Source organism: Glycine soja, chromosome 5 (assembly GCF_004193775.1).
Source record: "Glycine soja cultivar W05 chromosome 5, ASM419377v2, whole genome shotgun sequence".
In the NCBI taxonomy this organism is placed as follows: Eukaryota; Viridiplantae; Streptophyta; class Magnoliopsida; order Fabales; family Fabaceae; genus Glycine; species Glycine soja.
The window spans coordinates 7,850,757-7,862,008 of record NC_041006.1 but is presented as its reverse complement, the minus strand read 5'-3'; the positions used below and the strand labels follow the sequence as shown (position 1 = coordinate 7,862,008).

General features: G+C 30.7%; 2 protein-coding genes across 2 annotated transcripts; both read right to left on the bottom strand.

Moving 5' to 3' along the window:
* Positions 1-1,332: 1,332 nt before the first annotated feature.
* Positions 1,333-4,101, bottom strand: LOC114411466. The gene is made up of 6 exons (XM_028375140.1): positions 3,980-4,101; positions 2,688-2,811; positions 2,406-2,522; positions 2,144-2,251; positions 1,856-2,008; positions 1,333-1,646 (listed from the first exon to the last, which is right to left on the bottom strand). The coding sequence occupies exons 2-6, from the start codon at positions 2,799-2,801 to the stop codon at positions 1,587-1,589; spliced, it is 552 nt and encodes a 183-aa protein (XP_028230941.1). The 5' UTR covers positions 2,802-2,811; positions 3,980-4,101; the 3' UTR covers positions 1,333-1,586.
* Positions 4,102-10,829: 6,728 nt separating this feature from the next.
* On the bottom strand, positions 10,830-11,252 carry LOC114411101 (F-box protein At4g22390-like). The gene has a single exon (XM_028374863.1). The coding sequence runs from the start codon at positions 11,250-11,252 to the stop codon at positions 10,830-10,832; it is 423 nt and encodes a 140-aa protein (XP_028230664.1).

The following is an 11,252-nucleotide window of genomic DNA, read 5'->3' as shown; positions in this document are numbered from 1 at the left end:
CTTGGGGCATCAATGATATCACAAATTAAACACACATGCTTGGGGCATCAATGATTTGTATTACATTATTAACTTATTATGATTTATCTCATCATGCAGTATTTTAACGATCCTAAACCATTGGAGACAGAGAGATTAAAAGCATTGTGGATCCAGTGGGCACAGTTTTATCTCCGAGTTAGAGATCAGGCCTAGGATTTAGGGACATTTTTTTAATATTTTTTACATTTTTTACATTTTCTATGTAACATGAACATTGAATTCATTTGATGATTGTTCTTTATAATAAATCAATTATTTGATGTTTATTATCATTAAAACTACTTGAAAGCAGAATAAAATGTTTATCTGTTGTGATTTGGGCCTCCTGAAATTGCATTTGACAGGTACAATTTTGGGTTTACTGTAAAAACAGAAAGTATATATATAAAAAAAATACTTGAAAACAAAATTGGTTATTGACAAAAACCGATGTTAATATCATAACTAACATCGGTTATAATAGAAAACCGATGTTAACGTTTGTATATTAACATCGATTATTTTTGTATAACCGATGTCAGCGTTTGTATTTTAACTTCGGTTATTTGTAGATAACCGATGTCAACTATTGTACATTAACATCGGTTAATTATAAATAACCGATGTGAATATTTGAATATTAACATCGGTTATGTACACATAACCGATGTTATACACAAAGAACTACACCAAATAAGTGTATCCATCATCAACGTTGACATCGGTTTTCTAGAAAAATCAATGTTAAGGGCATATATTAACATCGGTTTTTTTAGAAAACCGATGTTAAACTAACATATTAACATCGGTTTTACTGGAAAACCGATGTCAACGTTCATCATGCGTACACTTTTTTTGCTGTTGTTCATTGTGTTTAACATCGGGTATTTAGAGAATTGATGTTGTCATATGTATGTTAACATCGGTTCTCCAAAACCGATGTTAACATTCATACATTCAACATCGTCACTTTCAACATCGGTTTTAGAACCGATGTAGAATGTTCTAATTAACTGATGTTGAAAGTTTATTTTCTAATAGTGACGGTAAAGATTGCTTAAGAATATAAAGTGATAAATATATAATTACCCGATGAAATTGTTTCCATCCTTACCAGTTGAAGGTTGGCCTTTGCGGAATCACTAGGCAATTATTCTTGAAATATATGACCACAAAAAAAAAAAAGAATGATGAGATGTTTTGAAAAAAATTTATAAATTAATAAAAATAAGAAGAGGTTATTAGAAGGAAATCAAAATGGATTTAATTAATTTCAAAATTTCCTTCAAACTGAACAAATTGAATTTCATTAAAAAAAATAAAAACTAATAATCCCAAAATACAAGACATGGTACAACTCTAGATATGACTAACCTCTTTCTCTCTCAATAGCATGCACATGCGTGCAAACACACATACAATGTTAAAAATTACACACATGCTTGGGGCATCAATGATATCACAAATTAAACAACAATTCTCCCAGCTGGTTCAACAGTTCTTGAATCATCAGTTCATTTTCAATTTCATTAATGTCAACCATCTTATATAGCCCCATTTCATCATCATCCCACGACATAATCTCCTTCTCTAAATGTCTTCTGCGATGCTGAATGAATATAGTACTGCACAAATGATCGTTGTATATATATTAGTGGTCAATATAAGCTTTTATATATATATATATATATATATATAAACTTCATTTCTTGTAGGTATATGTATTTTCTTCTTAAAATTAGCATGCATGTATATTTTAGTTTCAATCTTATCATACACTTAAAATTATTGATTTTTTTATTAACTACTAAAATTATTGAAAATCCAGTCTTACATAATCTTGCATTTTAGCGTCAGGTTTTTCTTTGTCCTTGCTTTGCATGCGTTCCCTTTTTTCGATGACCCAATTTTTTAATCTTTCTTCTACAGAAAATTTGGGAACGTGGTTCCCCCAACTTGATTCATTCTTGAATCGATTTAATAATACCTGTTGCAAATTGTCAACTTATGCTTCAGTAACAAATTTATTATATCATATAAATCATAAATTGCATATTTATAATTCATATAAGATGTAAACAAACTTAAAAAGAAAATAAAAAAAATTTAGATAGTAACTTACTATCTCCAGGTTGATGTTTTCCTTCAAACAAAATTCAGGAGGTTGAAAAGAAAAAGGCACTTGGAAGAGAACCTTGGAAGTTGTCTTTCTTCCCCTTTTGCGTAGAGTCTGCATGTGAGCAACATCATCATATAAATCACACTGATATGATTTTAAGGCAAAAATGAGACACTCTCAAACCAAAAATTAATCCTAACGATAAATGCAATGAAATCTTAAAATCCAAAAAGACTTATGAAAATTTGAAAAACCAGAGATTTACTTTTCTAGAGGTTTCATCAGTGTTATCTGATGCGTTTGTCTCTATCATTGGGAATGTAGGCGCAACTGATGAATCTCCACCAAGTCGGAGACGTTCTGATGCTATCGTCTTGGCTTTCTATTAAGTATAAATAATTAAGTTGTTAAAAACTTACTAGGTTGAAATTGAAGGACTATAGAAAGAGACCATGATGTGAAAATTCTTGGTTATTGTGAAAAATAAAACTAATGAATATGGAATATTAGAAGATATTTGAAGGGGATATTAATCAGATTCACTTACCCATAGTTGGTCTTCGAAGTCTTTCCAAAGTCTTTCGAGGATATCAGCATCCTTAATAGCATTAATTGGTTGTGCGACCACCACAAGATTAAGTTGTTGCTCTATGGAAGTCATATTTGTTGTTCTAGAAAAGAAAAAAAAAACTATTTTCTCTAACACAGAGGACAAAAGAAATTCAGATATGTGATAAATAAATGTTACTACAAGTGAGATGTTAAGGTGAAAAACATTCTTTTTAGACATGTAATCCTCATGTAAGTGCGTCCACTAGAAAATATTCAGTTAGTACTCTAGTTTTGGTTCATTTTCCAATTTAGGAATAAAGTGATTTTTTATTTTTAAAATTATGATATTTAATAGGGAAAAAAATTATTATTTATTTTTTTACATGAAAATTACTATTTAATATTTATAATATTAAATTTCTTTTGATTGAAAATCTATTGCATTTAATATAATATTTTACGTATTTATGGTATCTCAAATAATATTATATATATTATTATTATTATTGAAGTTCACCTTTTGTTTTGTATGGGAGAATTGGAGAATAACCTCTCGCCAATGTCAATAGAGCTTACTCTAGATCTCTCAAGGCGGGGTCCTGAGATTTTTAGTGTCTTGGACAAACAAAAAAATTACCTTATCATATGGAAATATTATTCACCTTGAAATTTTTGTTGCAATAAAACTCATTAATAATCTATTTATAATCAAAATTATTTGAAGTAACTATAACATAAATAGTAAAATTATTTGAAACAAAGTAAAATTAATTAATCCATATTGCGACATAATATAACACAGATAGAATTATTTCATTTTTGAATTTTGATAAACTTTACCTTTTTATTTTGTTGATGATAGTTTCTTAAGGAAAATAATCTCTCACCCAACAACAATAAACCCATTCATTGTGTTGTTCTCACTCAATGAAAGTAATCTCTTGTTAAGCAAGAACATCTTGTTAGAAAATCTAAAAAGTCATGATCTTCTCTTAATGTCTCTAAGTGAAGATCATCTAGAAATGAGAAACGAAAATTCCACCGACTAAAAAAGTTGCAAATCTACTAGCTATAGATCTAGTGTCACTCATGGCCCACAAACACTCATAAGCACTTCAATTAGCCCCTCAACACTTATTTAAATTTATAATTGATTAATTTACCTAATAAACCCATTAATCATGCAAAATAAAAAAACCCAAACCTAGGGTACAAAGGGAGAAAAAGGGAAGAAGAGGGGAAATCTTGCAATCAAAGGGATATCAGTGTACAAGAAGAAAACACTACCTCAAGGATCCTCCAAACCAAGCTTTAGGAATTAGGGTTTGTGATCTTTGTTGCTCCTCCTCTTCTTCTCTACCTCCTTCTTTCGCTTAAATAGTGGTGTGTGTGTGTGGGCTCTTTGGTGGGTCTCTGCCTACTTAAGCCTTTTCTATTCCTACATGGTCTTAATGTAAAAGGGCCTTATCTTTTGAGTATTTAAGTCTGTGCATTCATTTATTGTTTATTGTGAATTTATTAATTATATTTATGAATTTTATTTTTAAAATAGAAATATTAAAATCAAGTATTAAAAAATGTTTTATAATGAAAGTCAAAATAAATTAATATTTATATAATTACATACATTTAAATTTATGCATTTGTTTAATAACATTTTTTTTATAATGTATTTGTTTACTATTTTTGTTATATTATTTATGTCTGTTAAATATAATTTAAAATAACTACTTACTATTAATAAAATTATTTTTTATTGAAAAATTGTACATATTTATGGTCTTGCATTTTATCTAATACACACCTTGTGTGTGCTCATGGTCTCCAATGAAGATTATAAGTCATTACTGTTTTTAGTGGTGAATATTTTGTACCAATATGATGATTAGTGAAAAAAATAATTTTATGTTTTTATTGAGGCTGACTTTCAATTTGGAGAAAAATACTTCTATATTTTCACATATATAGTAATTAATAAGGTTATAAATCATTATTTATTTTCCCTAAAAAATCATTATTTATTTATTTGTTTGTTTTTTTAATCATAAATATCTTTTTTAAAAAATAGTATATGCATTGCCAATGTAAAATAATTTTACATTGTTATCTAATCATAATTTATTTTATATGATAATTTTGTTTATTTTTACAATAGTTAGTTATTATGCAAGTTGATCATAATATAATTTCTGACTGATTGGTAATGTAATTTTTTACATTGTTAGTGCATAAAAGGTTTTTCTCATCAGTGGGAATTAAAAGCAGTAGTGGAGTATTTACAAAAATTTACACATCATTTCTTAACCAACTAAGACAGACTCCCTTGATAAATTAGTGCATAGAAATTGAAGTCAATTTCATTTTATTGAAAAAACAGTTATGCATAAATGTCTTCTTTCAATATAACATTTAATGTATTTATGGTAATTAAAAAAACATTTAATAGTATTTAATTTTTATAATCTTTAGTTACTTTTAATTTATTAAAAAATTGTTATGCATTTATGATATAACATTTAATATAATATTTTATGCATTCATTGCCTAATATTTAATCTACCATTTTATATGTTTTTCTATTTTGAATTTAACCATATTTAATTGCCCCAATCTCAATTAAAAATTAATTTTTTTTCAGTTTACCCTTCATTGGAACTTTGTATTAGGAATAAAAAAGAGTCATTTAAATTAGTCTTAAATATGTTTTTGTCCTTGATAAATACTCTTTTTTTTGCGTTTGGTCCTTAATTAATTTTTGCTTCGTCATGAGTCCCTAATATTTGAAGAGTTTTGTCCGAGCTCTCTGTCGTTAGTTGGAATTCGTTATCTTCTTACGTGACCGTTAACCGGCCATGCAGGCATTCTACGTGTGGTGCCATGTGTGATTTTTGTCTAACTGGGATTACATGTAGCATTTTTTAAAAATAAAAAATAAAAATGACATCATTTTATTGTGTGGTTTTAATCTTTTTGTTTCTTTATTTTCCTTGATTTTTTTGGCATCACAAAATCGTTCTCTAGCATCCCTTTGTGTTTTCACACAACCCACTATAGTTTTTTCTATACCTTTCATGTAGATCTATCACTATGACCGCCCTCACTTGTGAAAATCCAAGGCGAACATGTCCTCACCAATGATTTTCAGGACCATTCAATCAATTTTACATTCCCAAATCAAACCAAGCCAACTCATAGCTTAAGAAATTCACATAGATAATGTTTCTAAGAGAGCACATCAAAAGAGTTGCATGGGTAGAAGAAGGTCAACAAAACCTTGCCCCAAAACACGAATCCACTCAATCCATTGTGTAGAGCACGAAAAACTAAGTGGGGTAGTCATGTTGGGACTTGTCGTCAATGTTTCATAGTCGCGAGCTCTTTCTGCAAACCCTTGCTTCCATGGTTGTCTTTCTTGTTCTCCTTTCTCAAGGGTCAGCACCAACCCAGCCACCGACCACCACAGGCACTGCCAGTTGTGCCGCCACCAGCCAATGCTCGTGCCATCGCCAGTTGCCACCACCAACTTCCTCCAACTCTCAAACTCTCAAACCTCTCTTCTCACTTAGTCTCTCTCACACACTTGGCCCTCAAACCCACTTATGTGTCGTAGGTGAAGAGAAGAAAAGGAAATGATGAAAACAAATAGGAGGGTTTTCTTTGGGGAAGGGGGGTCCTGAGTGATTTTTTAGAAAAGAAAATTTGTTGTCGCCATGTGGGTAATGGTTCAAGAGAAGGAAAAAGAAGAAAATGGGTTAGTGTGAATTGTTGTGTTGTTGTTGTAGGGTTCCAAGGGAGCAATAAGGTGGGTGCATTTTATCCGAGACCCAGCACTGACTTTGCAGCTGCCCCAATCTGTAATAACTGCTGGATCAAGAGATCCAAATCGGTCTTATTTCGGGGTTTTGGAGAAGCAACAAAGATGGGAGAAGGGGTGGTAGCATCGATTGTGTGGAGCTGGTAGAGAAGTTGGTGAAGGATTGGTGGGGTTGTTTTGGGGGTTTTGGAGAAGCAGCAACGGTGTGGAGTTGGTTTGAAGGGTTTTGGAGAAGCAGCAATATCGACGTCGTTTTTCATTTTTATTTTTTTAAAAATCTTACATGTAATCCTAATCAGACAAAAATCACACATAGCACAACATGTGGCATGCCTATGTGGCCAATTAACGACCACGTAAGCATATAACAAATTTTGACTAACGATAGGGACCTTGGAAAAACTTTTCAAATATTAGGGACCCATCACGAAACGAAAATTTATTAGGGACCATACACAAAAACGAGTATTTATCAAGGACAACAAATATATTGAAGCCTTTAAACTAAAACTTCAATGAAATGAAGGGTGTTTCAAAGATAACAACATTAAATGAGGTAAAGTTAGTTAAAATTTTCTGATATTTGAGATCAATATTTTTCTTATATTTAAGATTGAAGTAGTAAGGGATATAAGTGGAAAAAAATAATGTTACATTAAAAACTAAAATGATATTTATTTTAAGATAATTATTTTCTTACATGACAATTATAATTGGATGGATTGAGTATAATAATATAATTATGTATTAGCGTATAATCATATTATTGATATTTATAAATAAATTATGAATCATACATATATAACAGGACATGTATGGAAAGGAGACTGACATACCTGACCCCAACTCCATTTTTCTAAGTTGGGGAAAACCTGAAACCAAATCAATCCAAGTCAAGAGTGTTTTTCAAGCAAAGTCAAGAAGGGCTTGAACAAATACCCACGATTTGGTTTCCATGTCTAATTTTAACATTATACATTACTTTTTTTTTTGCTTATAATCATATACTTTTCTAAATTTGTGGAATTCTTTTTCTAAATTTTATATATTTAATTAATTATTTTCTATACAATTCTTTATTGTATAAGATGATCAATTTAAATACTTTGTCTATTTTGTTAATTAACACTCAAACATCTTCTATCATATTAAATAGTTGAAAGTCTTTCAAATTACCATTATTTTTATTTATTTATTACTCAATTATTTATTTTTTATTTTAATGATTATTTCTTATCATCAATATATTGTCTTTTATTATTTAAATTAATATTTTCATAAATATTCCTCAATTCATTCATTTTAATATTTCACTAATATTGAAAAGTTCTCTTATAATACACCAGTTCACATTGAGAAGGTTTTGCCTTCTTCCTTCTAGTTTATATGTTTCTTTTTCTTATATTTTTACATCTTTTAACTCATTATGAACTTAGTTCCTACAGTCATATAGGAATGCACCACATTGCCATTATTCAGACAAACTCAAAATTCTAACTAAAATTTTGTGATCAATGTCATCCAAAAAAGAGATGGACACATTTTCTACAGAATTCAGACACTAAGTATGATTTGTTTTCTATACAAGGCATTAAATATAATAAAGGTAAGATCACAGTACTAAAAAACATCCTTGAATTTCCCTCCAAGCTGAGGTAATTATTTTAACAACCAATGATATTTAGTCAAACATTGAATGCATGTTCTGCTCAATCTTCTTAATTCAGAACACCATAAAACCAGCACCAAAAAAATAAAAGAGAACACCAAAAACCATGATAAAATTGTGAACAGTTGTGCTTTGCCAAAATCAGAAATCCTGATAGGAAGAGCGAAGTTCTAACTTAGCAAATGCACCACACACTCAATTTGTTTTTGAATAAGGAATTTAACTTTGAATGAGAAAACTACGTTTCATGAACATTCTATTGCCACTGGAACCACCCACTCTGGGTTAGTGCAAAACTTAAGTTATGCAAATTTCATTTATCTCTATTACAGAAGTAAATTACATTAAATAAAGCTATTTCAATGTCAATCTAATAAAGCTGGGAATGATTCTTAAATCTCCTCCGTATGAGAATTTACCACAGTAAACTATGCATCATAAGCTTTCTAACAAGCTTAAGATTGCTCAAATTTGAAATTCCAAGTAAAAAGTTTGTTGCCAACATTAAGTAACCATCGGGTGTTGCGGCTGCAATTTAAAACCGTGACAAGTCCTAAATGCACAAGGTGCAACGACTAACTCTAAGGGAGAGTACATTTTATAAAAATGTGACAGAAATCAATGACCACGAAATGTGCATTTATTTTCATATTCAGAGACAAATCTGGTTCTATAATCACAACTGCACATGGAAAATCAAGGGAGCTCTTGATGATAAAAGAATGTTACTAGTTCTTCTTATTCTGATTTAATAGTGATTGATTGTGTCACGGTCTCCCTAAGCAACCTCAATCATCAATATCACTTCTCACATACAAGAACGGTATGTTGGCCTAATTCTAGCTATTAGCTAAAATACATCCAAATTTTGTTTTTTATTGCTGATAAATTTTTCTTCATTTTTAATTCTTGATATTAGAAAAAGTTTTTTTTAATCCTCGCCGATAGGATTTATCTATTAACTGGTGACGTAGCCGTTAGTCTTTTAAAAATATGAGTTGTTGCAATTTGAAAATAATCAATATTCATTTTAAAATTAAAATTATAATTTTTTACAGTTAAAAATTGTTAGAATCAATCAAAGGAGGAAAAGAAGATCTGATATCCATTTCGTTTTCTCCTTCATTGTGTTGTTTAAATTAAAATCAAACATCAAACCAAGAAGAAAATATGAACATGCACAATCAAAACTCTGGAATAACATGAACACATAGTGTACAACCGAAAATAAAAAAGAACATAGAAACATAGGAGATGGACGAAAAAGAGAAAGCAAGCACACTACATGAAACTCAAATGTGAGATCTAAAACATGGATTTGATATGAAAATCATATCAAATTTCAGATTTGAAAACACTTAGATATGAAGACACTTAGATTTGAACACAGATCTCTGGTGGAACATCTCAAATACAAATCCATTGTCGCTCTTGTCATGGGTTATGATGAGGGTGGATGGTGGAGGTTGGGTCGTCGGCAGTTGCACGAGCGATTATGGATGACAAGTGGTGTGGTGGGCGCTAAGGTGGTGAGGCGGCATGCGGCAATGCTGGTAGGGGTTGCACCGAATTTGTTGAAGGCGCAAAGGTGCATGTGTTTAGAGGTGGAGTCAGATCTGGAGGTGGAGGCAGCGTGCAACGTCGGAGGAGGGTGGTGGGGTTGGTGCGTGATGTCGATGGAGTGTGGCAAGGTTGGTGAGCACGGTCGAAGGAGGGAGGCGGGGTTGATGCGCAATGCTTTTTCTTTCGGCTCTCTCTCTCTCTTCCAAATTTGGTTTGAGATCTCTTTTTTTCTTTTTTTCTCCTTTAATTGATTTTGTAATTGTTAATTTTTAAGCGTTAGAAATTGTAATTTAAAATTTGAAAACAGTATTGACAGTTTAAAATTATCACAAATCGTATTTTAAAAAATTTAACAGCTACATCACCTGCTAACAGAAAAATAAAACTTTTAAAATATGAAACAACAAAAACGAAGAAAAGATTTATCAGAGTCAAAAATAAAATTTGGATATATATCAAGAAGCATAAACATATTTAAGCCGAGCTAAAATGATAAAAGAAAAACCCAGATGAAAAATGATCTTGTTTTACTAGATTCTCTTTGAATGAGTTATATAGAAGTAAAAAAAAAGTTAGAAAATGTCCATTTTAATATAGAAAAAATCGATTTGGCTCATTTTCTGCTATTTGATCGATGTTTAAGAGGAAAGTTCGTTGTATAAACAGACTAAAGAAGCCTTTTTTATATTTCAATAAGTGCAATGCAATCAAAATGGGACTACACATAAAAAAAACATAATAACGTAACACAATCACAATTCTAGCATTCTGTAATATATAAAAGAAAATCACAGAACAAATGAGATTACTATCAAGGGAGGAATTAAAAACGCTGTCTTTTCTTTCTGCATTTTGTTTTTAACTTTTTGAAGACCATTCCAGCAATAAAATATTAGAGACAATCAATTTTCCATGAAATTAAACCCTAAGCAATAGCTAAAAGAATAATCCAACAAATTAATCAAACTAAGGAACCACCGAAACTATTCACACTACTACAAAAACGCTCATTAGCCAAACAACAAAATGAAAAAGATTCTGAAATCACTTACATAATTTAACATAAATTCATATAAGCAAATTAAGGTAGCTTAATTTCGATATGGCAAAACCAAGCTTGGAACATAATCATAGGAGTACGGCCAATAATATTTACCATCGAAACCTCCAATATCGTCCATTCTGTTATCTCTCTTATTAACCAGAACAAATTCCTTACGCCCATAGCTTGCCAGCAACATGACATCTTCATCTTCAGACATGAACAAAGGTATCATTAAAGTAGATGGAAATGAAAATTGATCAAGTTGAAGATGCTCATAACTTACGTTCAACAATTGAGTCCAAGATTTTTCAACTCCAAATTCCCTCATTAGCCAAACAACAAAATGGGTTCTCCCATGATCACAAGAAAGACAGAGGTAACCCTTCAAAACCCCAAGACGAGGCTCAGGAAAAGAGACTTCAGACAGACCATCAGGCTTCAACAAATATCTGTATGTCTCATTCTTCAT

Coding starts and splice junctions, on each gene's coding strand:
- LOC114411466 (XM_028375140.1), bottom strand. CDS start 2,801: ATGACTTCCATAGAGCAACAACTTAATCTTGTGGTGGTCGCACAACCA. Junction 2,523..2,687: donor ACTTCGAAGACCAACTATGG/GTAAGTGAATCT, acceptor TATACTTAATAG/AAAGCCAAGACGATAGCATC. Junction 1,647..1,855: donor ACGCTAAAATGCAAGATTAT/GTAAGACTGGAT, acceptor TCATTTGTGCAG/TACTATATTCATTCAGCATC.
- LOC114411101 (XM_028374863.1), bottom strand. CDS start 11,252: ATGAAGAATGAGACATACAGATATTTGTTGAAGCCTGATGGTCTGTCT.